The 15,086-nt window shown below is 57.9% G+C and overlaps 1 protein-coding gene across 1 annotated transcript; it reads right to left on the reverse strand.

Annotated features, from left to right (window-relative positions):
* Nucleotides 1-372: 372 nt before the first annotated feature.
* SLC22A11 (solute carrier family 22 member 11) lies at nucleotides 373-14,797 on the reverse strand. Its single transcript, XM_043870656.1, is given in 11 exon segments — nucleotides 373-565; nucleotides 568-676; nucleotides 1,783-1,895; nucleotides 2,974-3,106; nucleotides 3,108-3,190; nucleotides 5,989-6,118; nucleotides 7,697-7,820; nucleotides 9,481-9,805; nucleotides 9,808-9,920; nucleotides 12,710-12,813; nucleotides 14,302-14,797. Coding segments are annotated over 11 exon segments (1,722 nt in total). The 5' UTR covers nucleotides 14,695-14,797; the 3' UTR covers nucleotides 373-470.
* Between the last annotated feature and the right edge of the window lie 289 nt (nucleotides 14,798-15,086).

The raw sequence follows: 15,086 nt of genomic DNA on the forward strand, positions 1-15,086 counted from the left end.
AAGCCTTAAGGAGAGCTGAGGCTCTTTCTCTTCTGTCAGTTTGATAAGAGAGGGATGCCGCTTGCCCGAGTAGCCAGGGATTCTGTCTTGGGCAGTCTGGCTGCAGAGCTGGGCTCTGGACCACTACGTTTTCCTGCCTAAGGTGCAATCACCTTCGACCTGTGAGGCCTCGAATAAATCACTTCCTCTCTCTGAGCCTCTTGTAAACAGGGAGGGCAGTAGTATCTTCCTGGCAGAATTGTTGTCAAGATTAAATGGTTTCAGAAACACACTGCCTTCAGTGTGACATCGGGAAACTGGACAAGCTCGAGCTGCGGGAGTCATCGCCGAGACCGCCCGGCCCTGTTCCTGCCCCTCTCTGCCCAGGACGTCTCCCGACCCTTGAACCCTCCTGTCCCCGGGCTGGGGTGGACCAGCCGCCCATCTGAGCCCCGCCCAGCTGCATGACCCCCGGGGTGGCAGAGGGTCACTCACTGTCTCTCCAGGTACTGGATGGTGTCAGGGAGTGGAAGGCCCCGGGTCTTCAGGAGGAAGAGGACGATGAGGCCGGCCGCAATGGGGATGCCCCGTAGGAGAGCGGGGGCAGCAGGGGCAGGACCTGGCAGGTCGTCCTGAGCAGCGGGCCCATCACAGACCCCAGCCGAGCTGCTGAGCGCAGGAAGTCTTCTGCTATTATCTGCTTATAAGTGGAGGGGAGGGCCGGGACCCTTGTCACAGCTGCTGTTTTGGTGGGGGCCGGGGGGAGGCTTTACTAGAGGAGGAGCAGTTTGGCTGGGCCAGGGAATGCTGGGGGAGGGAAAGCTGGGCTGAAGGAGTCACCCTCCTTGAGGTCGCTTCTAACACCACCTCCTCCACAGAGCCCACCTGGATTTTCCCATCGAGGGGGTTTCTGCTTTCTGGGAACATCCAGAGTCCTTCACAGGAACTCTCTAGGGCCCTTGCCATTCTCCCTGGTCTCGGGTACTTTGGAGGCTTGTCTCAGGGGTCCTCCTAGCCCGCTGAGCTCCCAGTTCAGGCTTCCCATAAAGTATCAACAGTATCGATAAATGTGATTTCTATGGGCTTTTCATAAAGTATCAACAGTATCGATAAATGTGATTTCTATGGGCTTTTCATAAAGTAGCAACAATATCAATAAATGTGATTTCTGTAGGCTTCCCGTAAAGTAGCAACAATATCAATAAATGTGATTTCTATAGGCTTTCCATAAAGTGTCAACAATATAAAAAAAAGAGTGAACGAGTGAGTGAGTGAGCGAGTCAGCACCATGAGTAAGGCTGGGCCAGGCCTGTAGGGACTGAGGTCCACCCCTGCTCTTCAACTGAGCAAGTCCTTGGCTACCCTGAACCTCAGTTTACCCAACTGTACAATGTGGGGGTTGTCTAACTCTAGACCACCTGGGGCTCCTTGGGGATAGGGAAGGGGCAGTGGGAGGCAAGTGGGGTCCCCCCCCCACCCCGGGCAGCTCTTGGTCTCCTCACCAGGCCTCTTATAAGATTTCACCTGAACAGCAGGCTCTGTGGCTCAAAGTGGTTTCCAGTCCGGAGGCCTCCAGGGGACCCTCCATGGGGCTGCCTCCGAGCCTGGACTCTGGGGAGGGGCTGTGTGTGGAGGCCCTGGTTGAGCCGGGACCTTTGGGGGAAGGACTCCGGGGCGTCTGCTCGGTTCCATGTGAGCGCCTGGTCCTCTCGCCCTCCACTGTGTGTCCCTGGGTGCCAAGCCCCTGCCCACCTCCCCATGGCCCTCGCGAGGAGGGTGTGCCTTCCACAGCTGCAGCCCAGCCTCCCGCAGTGAAGTTGGGAAGAGTTCCGGCTTGTAAATCATGATGCAGGTTAAGCTGAGGCCAAAACACGCCTTTCCCAGCACAGCGAAGACCACACGCAGGGTCTGCAGGTCTCGGCGGAGCAGAGGGTGAGTTGGGGTCTACCGGGAGGGTCCCCGGGAGCTGGAGCAGAGGGGTTGGGTTCTCCCACAAGGCTTCCCTGAGCTGAGAGCAGGTAGGTCCCAGGCAGTGTGCCCCGGGGCCAGGCTGCCCTGGGCCGGGGCAGCGGGAACAGGGGTGGGCGGCCAGGGGATGTGGCTCGAGATGTCACGGTGGGGGTTGGGCGGGGGTCGGGGTGCAGGGCCAGAACCCAGCCAGGTCTGGGGTGGGTGAGCCTGGGTGGGTGGCACTCGAGGGGGAGCCGCGACTGGGCTCCTGGGGCCCTGAGGGTGCCTCTTGCCTTGAAAGAGAGGGTCAGGCCGGGCCCAAGCTCACAGCAGGGCCCCTGGACGACCCAGCGACCCAGAAGCTTGCCCGCAGTGCCTCAGCCTACCCGTGGGGACCCTGCTTCTGAGGGGAGCCTCAGTGGGAAGCCAAGGTGAGGTCGCGCTCCCGCAGGGGGCCTGGGCCCAGCTCCCCTTCCCGTAAGTAAGTCGTCCTTGTAGGAAGAGTCATGTGGAAGCTGTCAAGAGCGCGTCTCGGAAGCTTTCCTTGGGGCGCGGGTCTCCCTCAGAGTTTGAGCTCACAAGTGGTCCTCCATCCTCACACTACCCCCGCCCCCGCCGGCTTGGTGGCCACTGGGGCACACCTGTCCCTGCCCCTCCCCGTCGCCCACCTTGAACAGTAAATCGAGACCCAAAGAAGGGCCTCAGAGCAGCTATGGGAAAGGAGCGAGCCAGGCACCCTCCCCGCCTCCCCAGCGCTCTGTGAAGCGTCTGGCTTCTCTAAGTCGAGGACACACCACTCAGCGCTTCTCCTCCTCCCCTGGGGCCCCGCTCAGCTTCAGGTCCAGTCCAGGCCTGGCTCTGTCCCTCGCCGCTGGGGGGTCTCGGGCACTGGGCTTCACCTTCTGAACCTCAGCGTCACAGGGAAATGGGTTGGGGGCGGGTGGAGCGGTGGTAGTCAGGGTCTTGGGCGGGGCCGGGGCGGGTGGGGAGGAGGCCGGCAGCCCCTCGGCCCCTCAGCGCCCCCCGCAGCTGCCCTGCCTGCACCTTGCGGGACCAGCATGTTGACCAAGATGACGAGGCCGGCCCCGGCCAGGGAGCTGGCCAAGGTCGTGCGGCGGCCGAAGAACCTGAGCAGGAAGGTGGTGATGGCCCGGGCCAGGAGGTCCACAGCTCCGAAGAAGAACCTGGAGGAGGAAGATGTCACTCCCCAGGTTCTGCAGGTCGAGGACTATCCCATAGTACGAGATGGGTGAGGAAGAAGCTGCGGGGGGAGTCCAGAGTTAGGTCCCTGCCCCAGGGAGGAGTGGACACCCCTGGGGGGCGTCCAGAGTCAGGTCCCTGCCCCGGGGAGGAGCGGGCACTCCTAGGGGGCATCCAGAGTCAGGACCCTGCCCTGTGGAGGAGGGCTCACCCTGGGAGCATCTGCCCACATGGGGTCTATGCCAGAAGGTTCCGTCAGCCCAGCCCCAGGCAGCCTGCAGGATCATCTCCCCGTGGTCAGGCTGTCCCAGGAAATGGTGGGGAGGACAGTCGCCCATTCATTCCAAATGTGGGCCTTGGTGTCAGCCATGGTAGGCTGGGCGTCGCCTCTCAACCAACCAGCAGGAAGACGCGACCCTCTCTGGGCAGATGGGGCAGCGGGTCAAGCTGACCTGCCCCTCTGTCAGGCTCTAGTGGATTTCCCTGCTGGTTCAGATGGTAAAGAATCTGCCTGTGATGGGGGAGGCCTGGGTTTGATCCCTGGGTCAGGAAGAACCCCTAGAGAAGGGAATGGCAACCCACTCTGGTATTCTGGCCTGGAGAATCCCCATGGACAGAGGAGCCTGGTGGGCTACAGTCCATGGGGTCACAAAGAGTCGGACATGACTGAGCGACTGACACACACAGCGCCCTCCGGCTCTGTTTCCTGTTTCCAGTGGCGGCCGGGAACCTGCTCTACTGCCCGGGAACCTGGGCAAGACTCTGTCTGCCCCGTACCGGCTGCCAGTTTCTTTGTCTTGAAACACGGGGTTAATAACAGAAAGGGGTCTCAGCAGGAGATGCTGGGCTGTCCCCTTCAGGATAGAAAGTCTTATTTTCGCAGCCCTTGGGAGTGCTATGCCCCAGCTGGGCAGAGCATCCCATGGCTAGTCTACGCCAGCCAGAGGGACGACTTGGAAGGGAAGACTCGGAAGGGCCGCCCCAGCTCCCAGGTCCCCAGGCTGGGGCCCAGCTGTGACAGCACCTGTCCCCGGTCCCTGCTGCTTCCTGCCCTCCCTGCCCCCTCTCCCCTCCACAGGAGGTGACCCCTGGAGCTCTCTCTATGAACTTCATGCTCCCAGACCTCCATCTCAGAGTCTGCCGCCCAGAGGATGTCCCCTATCCTGAGTAGCTGAACTTCACTATTGTTTCGTTGCCAAGTTGTGTTCAACTCTCCGCCAGGCTCCTCTGTCCATGGGATTCTCCAGGCAAGAATCCTGCAGTGGGCTGCCTTCTCCAGGGGACCTTTCCGGCCCAGGGATGGAACCCATATCTCCTGCATTGGCAGGCCGATTCTTTACCGCTGAGCTACCCAAGTAGCTGAATTTCTGCCCCTTGGAGATTGAATCTGGCTCCGCAAGTGGCCATGCAGGTAAATGATTCTTGACCACTTTTCCGATCCACCCCACCCCCGGCTTCACCTGGCTGGTCCCCAACCCTCCCCTTCAGCAGCCTGATTGCTGCCCCCAGGAGGCTTCATTCAGGTGCCACCAGGCTAACAGCTACAGAAAAAAGCTGCAATTCCTGCAGAAACAAGGTGCTTCCTGAAGTTTGTGAACGTGATGGGGAGAAAAACTGGGCTGGTTTGCGGGCATGAGCACCTAGAGTCTTACCCAGTAATAACTGGGTTAACAATCAAAGCCAAGAAAACCCAGGAGGGTGGCCGCCTCACAGTCTGTGATTTGAATAACAAAGGGTGCAGAGCAGCCCCTTGGGAGAACTGAGGAAGCCTTGATGGTTTTTGAAAGAACAGCCCTGGACACCCACTGGCCCCCTGGCACTCCTTCTAATTTATTATCAGAAAAAGAAAAGCAAAAAATAGAGAGAGAGGCATTTGATGCATTCTTTGCTCTAAGATGCAGCACACATTTGCCATTATAACCTACATGTGCTAAAATATAGCATAAAATCAATGTTTTCCTAATTTTGAGTTTTATTTCCAGATCGAGTCCCAATCAAACCTGACCCTCACTTTTTGATCCGCTCTTCAGGAAGTCGCTTAAACTGACTCTGTCTTAAGGAGTCTTTGCCTGGTTCCAGGTGGAAAAGACACTGATGCTGGGAAAGATTGAGGGCAGGAAGAGAAGGGGGGAGACAAAGGATGAGCTGGTTGGATGACATCATTGACTTAATGGACGTGGGTTTGAGCAAACTCCGAGAGATGGTGAAGGACAGGGAGGCCTGGCGTGCTGCAGTCCATGGGGGTCACAAAGAGTCAGACTCGGCTGAGCAACTGAACAACACTAACAACAAAGGCCGCCCTGGGGGACGGGGCCTCCTTGGGTGGGGAGTCCACGCTCACTGTGGGGTGGGAGGGTCTAGCAGGGAGCTCAGCCGGGGTTCAGATGCCCATTCTGTCATCTCGGGCACGTGTCTTTCCTCTCCTGGCCCCTCTTTCCCATCTGTAAAGTGAGATATAAATGAACTAGTCTCACGGGATGGCTCAGAGGGGGCCGTGTGTGGCGGGAACGTGGTCGCTTCCACACCCCGGGAGTCCAGCTGTCAGGGTAAGTCCGGTGCTGACTTTCCAGCTCCTGCTGGTCCCTTGGCTCTGGGGACATCAAGGCTCTGCCCCTGCCCTGCGCTTCAGTCTGACCCGGCCCCCTGCCCAGGACCATATCCCAGCCCTGATCTCCGGGTGACTTTCTGCACAAGCCGGCCTCCTGACCACATCTGTACATACTCCGTCTCCCCCACCTGTCAGGCTCTTGCCACCTGGGGGAGCTGCCTGTCCCAGCCAGGAATGTACCCCATGAGGCTGTAGAAGCTGTTTTCCCCCTGAATACCACCCCCACCCAGCCCTGTCACCGGGAGGGGTACACAGGACAGCATACTTCACCACAAAGAGGTTGCAGGTTCTCCAGCGGAGCCCAGGCAGGCGGAACAGGTCCAGCACCGACTGGCGGGACTTCGCAGAGGCCACCTCCTCCTGCATGCTGGACATCAGTACCTCCGGGGGCAACGGGGCAGTGAATGCTGGGGCCATGGCCCCACTCCCATGCCAGAAATGTGTCCAGGTGGGCAGAGGGATGGGGAGAGCCTGGCCTTGGCCCCTGGAGATGGAGAGCCCTGGGGCTGGGGTGGGGCTGAGGGCAGAAAGGCTTCTCTCTGGCCTGGCCTGAGCTCTCCTGCAGACCAAGTTCCCCTCTCAGAGCCAAGTCACAGTCTTGAGTCCCGTCTCTGGCAGCTAAGCTGCAGGCTGCAGGGAGCCCCTTGGCAGTCACCCCAGGAGGCCCTACCATCCCTCTTCAATCCTTTTGGCTGGCATCAGGGCACAGCTGCCCAGTCACATTGGCTCCTTACTGCATCCCAAGTGCCCATCCAGTCTCCACCTGCACCCTGGGCCCTGCCTGCCCCCTGCTCAGCTCTGTCCTGGCCAGCTCTAGCTCACCTCCTCCTGGAAGGCTTTTCTGATCCTTCTGCCCTCAGGGAACTCTGAGTCCTCTAGTTTCTGTCCGCACATCCTCACACATGTACTTCCTTGAAATAGCTTCCTTCAGATAAGCACATCCCATTTATCCAAATATGTTGAAGAGCTTTACGAGGTAAGTGGGCAATATATGTGGGTTAAGGCAGTGAATAATAGAGGTGGTGATGTGGGTGTGTGGTTGTTGTTGGTGATGGTTGTATTGTTGCTAACTGTGGCTGTGTTGTTGATGGTGGCTGTGGTGGGGGGGCTAGTGATGAAGGTGATGGTGACTGTCTGGTGGTGTGGATATTGATGGTGATGTCAGTGATGGTATTGGTGGTGTGGATGATAATAAAGATGAAGTTGATTGTGATGGTATTGCTGGTGGAGGTGAAGGTGGTGGTGGTGATAGTGATCGTGGGTGTGTGGAGAGTGTAATGGTGTTGATATTAGTGGTGTTATTATTATTGGTGGTGGTGGTGATGACAGTGGTATTTGTGTAGCGGTGGTGATTGTGGGTGTAGCGGAGGTGGCAATGGTGGTGATAACTGTGATGTGATGGAGGTGGTGGTAGTAATGGTGGTGGTGATGATGGTGGTGGTGTTAACTATGGTTATGAGGGTGGTGATGGTGATGGTGGAGATGGTGATGGTGGTATGTATGATGGTGATGGAGGCGGTAATCATGGTGATGATGGTGGAGATGGTGATGGTGGTAGGGATAGTGATGGTGGTGGTGGTGGTGATGGTGATGATGGTGGTGGGGACAGTGATGATGGTGGTGATAGTGGTGGGGACAGTGATGGTGATAGTGGTGGGGACAGTGATGGTAGGTTTGATGGTGGTGATGATAGTGGTGATGGTGATGGTGGTGGGGACAGTGATGGTAGGTTTGATGGTGATGATTACCGTGATAATAGCAATGATGATGCCAGTGAAGACAGAGATCACAAAGGTGATGATAGTGATGTTGATGATGTTTTGATGTTATGAGTCTGTTGATGGGGGTGCTGCTGGAGTGGATAGGGGTGATGTTAGTGATAATTTAGATGAAAACATCAGTAGATGTCCTTTCCTGGGTCATATCTCACACTCTGGGTCACAAACAACAGCATCTCACCTCTATGGTCAGTGTCTTTTGGGCTTCCTTGTGACCATTTATCTTGGCCACCTTTTTGAGTTTCTGAAGCGCTTGATCTGGTTTGCCTATGATAATCAGCCATCAAGCGGATTCTGGCAGCCACCTGTTAAAGAAGCAGGTGCTTGACTGGGTCTTCACTTTCTTTGCTCAGACTGGTGGCCAGGTGCCCAGGGCAGGTGGGGAGGGGGTGGTGGCCAGCAGACCCTCTGGCTACAACAGGAGTTGGGAGAAGGCAGCTGCCTCTCCCTCTGCCCTGTTAATGCCGGGCTGGGAAGTCCCTGATGGTTACAGAATAAGGATGAGTCCCAACGCCTGGCCGCCCTCTCCACCAGCCCCTTCTCCTTGCCACACCATCTGGCTTCCCTGCTGCCAGGAGCCTGGCTGCCCAAGCCCCACATTCAGTCAGTGCCCAGGTTGCCCGGACATGGGGTGATTCTAGAGCCATTTCCATGACAGAAAGCTTGCATCATGCTGAATTAAAAAAAAAAAACAACACACATTTAAAACATCTCCAGCCAGAACCGAGTGGTTTTATAAAAGTAGTCAGCTTTTTTCCAGTCTTGGGGACAGATGGACCGGGAGAAGCACCTCCCTGGTGAAAGGGTCCAGAGTTCTCCCATCCCACAGGAACTCAACTGGGTTCACAGGGAAGCTAAGAAGAATTTCTGGAGGCAGTACGTCATGGTTAGAAGAACCAGCCTGCCTGGGATACAAACCCTGCCTCTGGCACAAAACAGTGGTGTGGCTTTGGGCAAGCCACTGAGCTTCTGTGGGCCTCAGACCCTCATCTGAAAGGAGCAGTAATAACATCTTCCTTCCTCATTAGAAGAAGTGTCGATGGACCTCCACTGTGGTCCAGTGGTTAAGACTCTGCTTTTCTACTGCAGGGGGTGTGGGTTCAATCCGCAGTCCGGGAACTAATATCCTCCTCCCCAAAATAAAAACAAACAAATAAAAAGGTTTAAATGACACGTTAAAAAAAAAGCAGTGTTGATGCACATCTGGTGTTACAAAGAGCAGCAGGGATGCACCCAGTCAGTGTGACCAGGGTGGCTTAATCAGTGTAAGTATGGAATGGTCTTCCTCCTTTCTTCCTGGTCCTGTTGATACAATAAATCTCCACACTGTCAGCGACTTCTGGTCTATTTTATTTTCCGATGGATCCCCAGTGCCTAAAGCCAAGTCTAGCACAGAGCAGGAGCAAAATAAACATTTGAGAATGAATGAATGCATCCTTATCCTTCTCTACCTGCCCACAGCAGACCAGCTTGGCTCTGGCCCATGGGCACAAGAGAACTTATGAGCACAGGAATTTGTGATTATTTCCCTGGATCTCTTCGTCTAGTCCCCACCCGAGCAGGTATTTTCAGACCTCAGGGATTTTCAAAGCATCAGAAATAGTAATGATAATATCTTTCCATATCCGATGCCTGACTTGGATGCCCGCAAGCTGGGCAAGTGCTATGAAGCAGTGAGGCTGGTGGGTGTGGGGGAGCTGGTGCCAATGTGAGCGAAGGATGGAGCCCTCAGCCTTTGGCCAGTGGGGTGGGCTGGAGGGAACCTCTGACCCCTGGCTGAAATGCCCACCCCGGAACTCTGAGCCCCCATGACATCTCTCCCCAGTGGGGTCTGCTCACATCACTCTCTTCCAGGGTCTCAGCATCTTGGGAGCCGTGGCCAGCCAGAGAGGTAGGGGTGAGGAGCACCTTCTTGGATCCCTCTGCCGTTTCTCCCCAAGGGAAAAGGCCCCACACCGTACTGACCAGGATATCAGGAAGATGACAAAGAAAGGCACCGACCCGGCCAGCTGGAGGGTTCGCCAGTCCCGCAGGGCGAAGGCCAGGCCGCCCACGGCCATCTGGCCGATGCTGTAGGTGGACCCCAGGATCGCCATGGTGACGGCCCTCATGCTGGTCATGGTCCACTCCACCACTGGAAGGCGGTGTGGACATGCGGGTGAGGGCCCTGGGCGCTGGGCCCTCAGGCCCCCTCTTCCCCACTGCACCCCATCCCCATGCCATGGCTGTGGCTGGCGATCAAGGGACTCACTGAGCATCGCGGAGGTCAGGAGGATGCCAGACAGCCCAGAGCGCTCAGAAACCAGAGGCCACAGTAGTCGGGGAAACTGGGGGCAACAACGCTGCTGATGCTGGCCATGACCACCAGCAGGCAGCACCAACTCAGAACTGGCTTCCGCCCAAACCTGTTTCAGGGAGGCTAGCGTGGTGGGCACCTGGAGAGGGGCCTGGGGACTTGGGCACAGAGGCAAGGGCTTCCCGCCAGAAGGCTGAAGCGGCTCCTGCTGGAGCCTCCCCCAGGGGCAGGCAGGCAGCACCTCCTCAGATCTCCGGGGACCACGTTCAGAGTGCGTTTGTTATAAAAATGGCAGACGTCTTGCTCTCGGCGGGTGGTGTAGCCCCGTGGTCCAGAATAGACTTTGGCAGCGGATGCCTGGGTCTGAGCCCAGCTCTGCCCTTCCCAGGTGACCTTGGGCACCTGACTCAGTGTCTGTGGGTCATGGTTTCTTGGTCTGTAAAAGGCAGGCATTCCTGATGAGATGCTGAACAAGGGGGCAGCCTCGCAGGAGGCTCGGGGTCCGTAGCCTTGGGCGAGCCTGGCGACACACAGGAGCCCACATGCTCATGGTGCTGCTGCCGCCCCGAGGTCAGTTCAGCCCGAACCACTGCGGGCATTGAGCTGAAGTCTGTGTCAGTCAGGGCCTTCCCTGATGGCTCAGCGGTAAAGAAGCGGCCTGAAGGCAGGAGACAGAGTTTCGATCCCTGGGTGGGGAAGATTCCCTTGGAGAAGGACATGGCAACCCACTCCAGGATTCTTGCCTGGAGAATCCCATGGACAGAGGAGCCTGGTGGGCTACGGTCCTTGGGGTCACAAAGAGTCGGACACGACTGAGTGACTGAGCTTGCATGCACGCACGTGTCGGTCCGACTGGAGAGACGCGGACCAATCTCAGCCTCGCCTGTCTGGGCAGTGCCCAGAAGCAGGAACACACGCCCCAGATCCCAGGGTGAGACCAGGAGGCTGAAGCCTGGAGCTGACCCCAGGCTCACCAGGCAGCCACAGATGGATTGTGATATGGTTCCCGACGTGGGTGGCCCCTGGGGAAGGAACGGTGGCTTCCGGCTGGCCGGTCCTCCGAAAGTGCAGACTGGAGGACCTCCTTCTCCGGTGCTCGGGCTCCCTGCCATGCTCAGGATAATGTAATATAAGGCCCACAAAGAGCCGCCACTGTGCCAGCCCAGCCCGGGCTCTGCATGTGATTAACTCACTTCATCATCGCAGCCCCATGGGTAGGTGGCAGGGTGCCCACTGACAGGAGGAAACCAAGGCACAGAGAAATAACACACCCATCTTCTAAGAAGCTGGGGCTCAGGATGCCCCAGGGCCTGGGCTGCTGGGCACAGCGGGAGTGCCACCCATGCCTTCAGCATATTATGGGCAGTATGCTGTGTGCTGGACACCGAAGATGTGACCCCAAGGCCCCTGCCTCCTTGGAGCTACGGTCTTGCAGGGACACACACAGTCAACAAGCTAACGAGAGCCGGGCACCGGCAGAGAGAGCCGGGAGCTATGAGTGGAGAGCTGCCAGGGCCATGGGACCTGTGGGCCTGAAGCCGGGAAGGCCTCTGCAAGCAGCAGCCTGGAGCTGAGTGTGGCCTGCACGCTGGGCACAGAGGGGCCATGGGCGGAACCGTCTAGGTGGGGTGAGGCTGCCCGCTGCGGTGAGTCTGGTGGGCTGGGCGGGAGCAGGGCTGCTTCTGGAGGGGCTGGCGAGACCATCGGGGGAAAGCCAAGGGTTGAGCAGGGGTGGCAGGGTGAGTGGGGACTGTCCTCAGCGTGGGGGCCCAGGGGACCTCAGGCTGGGCAGTGACAAGATGCACACACAAGCCTTTGCTGAGTCACTCTGAGCGCTGCGGCGGAACAGAAGGCCCAGTGGAGGCAGGAGACCCCAGAGGAGGCTGTGGGCGGCCCAGGCCAGAGAAGGTGGCTGTTTGGGCAAGTTGACAGCATGCAAGACAGGGCCCTGGGCTGGGGGGAGCTGTGCTTTGGAGAAGGAGCTCAATGAGTGTGGAGGCTAAGGGAGGGAACACGGGGCTGGCTCTTAGCGGAGGCTGTCCTCCAGGATGGAGTCTGGTGGGCAGGGCTTGGGCTGGGTGGGGGTGGGGGAGCCGGGGTTCAGCGGGGGCCGAGGTAACTGTGAGGTGCATCCAAGTGGAGACTCCGGGTCGGCAGTGGAGTTTACAAGTTGAGGGGGTGTAACGTGGGCGTTTTCAGCACTGGACAGCGGCGCCCGGGGCAAGAACTGTACACAGACGGAGGAGGGTTCCCAGGGAGGGTCCTGGGCGCTCCACCTCAGGAGGGGCGTGGAGGAGAGGGGTGGGGCACTCAGGGAGGGGCGGGAGGGGTGGTCCTCTTTCATTACACTTCTTGTGGTTGTTGAGTCGCTCAGTCCTGTCCAACTCTTTTGCGACCCCATGGCCTGCAGCCCCCCAGGCTCTTCTCTCCATGGGATCTTGCAGGCAAGAATACTGGAGTGGGTTGCCATTTTCTCCTCCAAGGGATCTTCCCGACCCAGGGATCGAACCTGTGTCTCCTGCCTTGGCAGGCGGATTCTTTCCTGCTGAGCCACCAGGGAAGCCCTGGTTAAAAGTAAAAGGTATCTGTCTCTCTCCAGAAAGCCCTCAGCTCCCCGAGGGCAGGGACTGTGCAGTGTTTGGCACACAGTAGGTGCTCAGTAAAGTTTGGTGGAATAGCTGAAGAGGAGAGTGAGTGTTCAGGGTGATTTTTCAGCTCAGCCCAGCATCAAGTTCAGACGGTGGGTTCTCAGCCCCCTGGGAACTTGGGACTCAGACCCCAGATGGGGGAGACTCTCTCCTAAGGAGCACAAATGTCCACTGCACATTTCCTTACCTCTGTCCTCACAATGCTCATTCTGTTTTGAAGGAGCTGGAGGGGAGGAGAGGAGATACTCACCGGTGGGAGAGGAAGCCGCAGACGATGCATCCTACCATGGCCCCAGCCATGTAGATGGACTGGCCTAGGGGCTTCAGGCCCTGGTGGTCACACACCAAGTCCCCCTGGAAGAGGAGGAGGGTGTGTCAGCCTGGCTCAGGAGGTGCAGAATAGTGGGGTCAGGGTGGCAGAGGAAGGTCCAGAACCCCCAGAGGGGATCTGGCCTCCCCCAGTGGGGTCCCCAGAATCCTAGATCCAGGCAACCATGGTGGAAGGGGTGTGTGGGCAGCGGGCCTCAATGCCCCCCACCCCCCGGCTTATGATCGGCAGGGCAGGACACGTGGGACGTGGTTCTGGGTCTAACGGCGGGACAGGCCACTCCTAGTGGACAGTGGTGGGCGGTGGTTAAACCACAAGCCTCAAATTCCAAGTCAGCTGCTGACTGACCGGCTGGTGACCCCAGGTGTGTTCCTGCACCTGGCTGAGCCCATCTCCTCCAGGAATGGGGCTGTGTGTCTGCCTCTCTTACAGGACGGTGAAGATGAGCACAGAGGCTGAGCACGTGTCACTGTGAATTTTTCCTGCCATCTGCTGGGGGCCAGGCAGCCATTGCCTGAACACCACCCACCCCCCGGCCCCAAAGTCAGCCCTTCCCTTCAACAAGGCCTGCCTGCCTTGCCCACGGTTCCACCTCTGTTTCCACTTCTGCTGTCTGAACCACTGCAGGAAGCATGCTCCCCCTGCACCCCCAAACACACACACACATTGCAGTGCATTCTCCACCCTGCAAAGTCGCCTCTTGAAAATGCAAATCAGATCACCGAGCTTCCTTGTTCCAAAGCCTCCGGTGACTTTTCTTTGCACTTAAGGAAAAGCCAGGCTCCTTCCACATGCGCCCGGTCCATCTCCTGACCCCTTACCCTCTGTGCCAGGTTCTGCTCTCTCAACACCCAGACACGCTCCCTCCTCTGTCCTGACCTGGCTCTGCCCCAACCTTCATGTGACTGATTCCTTTGCTTATAATCCAAGTGTCATCTGAACTGTCACCTCTTCCCTGCCCGCTCTCCCTTCCCCACTCGCGGGAGCTGCTTTCTCCCTTGTGCTCACTGATGACGCAGGGGCCTTGAGCCTCAAGGCAGGACAGAAAGTGAGGGAGAAGTTGGCACCAGGCTCCGTGGGCTGAATTAGACTGCACTTTAGCTGTGTGTCCTGGGGCAAGTTACTTAACCTCTGTGGGCTTCTGTTTTGTCACTTATTAAATGGGGTCAATCATAAGACCCACCTCAAGAGATTGCTGTGAAATAGTGACGACAGAGGAAAGCATCCGACCAGTGGCTGCCACTTTAAGGGCACAAGGTGTGGACTCACTCTACTGTTATTCCTGGCTCAAAGGCTGACTGATTCTGAAATATCCTGCAAAATGTAAGCTCCCCGAAGTCTCCCGTAACCCTAGCCCCAGATGGGAATCCTGGCCATTCCAAGCCGTCAGTAATTAAGTGTCGAGGGAGTGCATATCATTTAACAGCGCTGATGGAGGCATTCTAGTCCTCTCAATCACTGGGAGTCTGGGAAGGGGGAAGAAATGGTGGGGTTGGTGGTGGGGGGACCCTCACCTCAGTCACGATGGTGGAGGTGAAGGCGCTGCGGTTGTAGACCCAGCCGTCCATGCATGGCTCTGTGTCGGCCTTGCTCCAGTTGGCGGCCGTGGCGTTGGGGTCCAGGAGCTGCCACTGTGGGTGGCGGAAGCGGAGACACTTGGGGGCCCCATGGTTGGGGCCCAGCGGAATGGAGACGGGCAGGAGGGCCTCGGGGCTGAGGTTGGCGGGAGCCTTGGAGCCATTGTCCAGCAGGTGAGCCGAGCAGCGGTGGCCTGGGACGGCGGCTGAAAAGTTCTCCACAACTAACTGGAATGGCACCCAGACCTAGAAGAGGAAGAAAGTGAGGATCTGGAGGGCCTGAAAGAGGCCCGCGCCCCCTGCCTGCTCCAAGAGCTCAGTGAACGCCATGGACAGGGGTGCTGCCCCCTGGGCGGGTCTCCTGGGAATCAGGGAGCTGGAGAGCACCTGGCCTGCTGCCCAGAACCACGGGCGGGGGTGCAGGATCGCCAGACCTCCTACCTCCACTCGCCGCTCGGCCCCACGGGGGCGGGCCAGCTGGTCCAGTGTGTCCTAAGATGCCCGAGAGACTCTGAAGAAACCCCTCCTTCTTCTCCCATTTCTAGGAATGACTGCTCGGATGCCCCTCTGGTCTGGAGTGGGGGCAAAAGTCACTGGGGCATCTGGGGCGTCCAACACCTAGAGTGAAAGGTCAACAAAATTAACAAAAAATGAGTCAATGCTGCAACGTTACTGAATGACAGCTGGGGGAGAAACATCAGCCAGGCTGTGGCTTCATTGCT

The sequence above is a fragment of the Cervus elaphus genome, chromosome 2 (assembly GCF_910594005.1).
Source record: "Cervus elaphus chromosome 2, mCerEla1.1, whole genome shotgun sequence".
Classification (NCBI taxonomy): domain Eukaryota; kingdom Metazoa; phylum Chordata; class Mammalia; order Artiodactyla; family Cervidae; genus Cervus; species Cervus elaphus.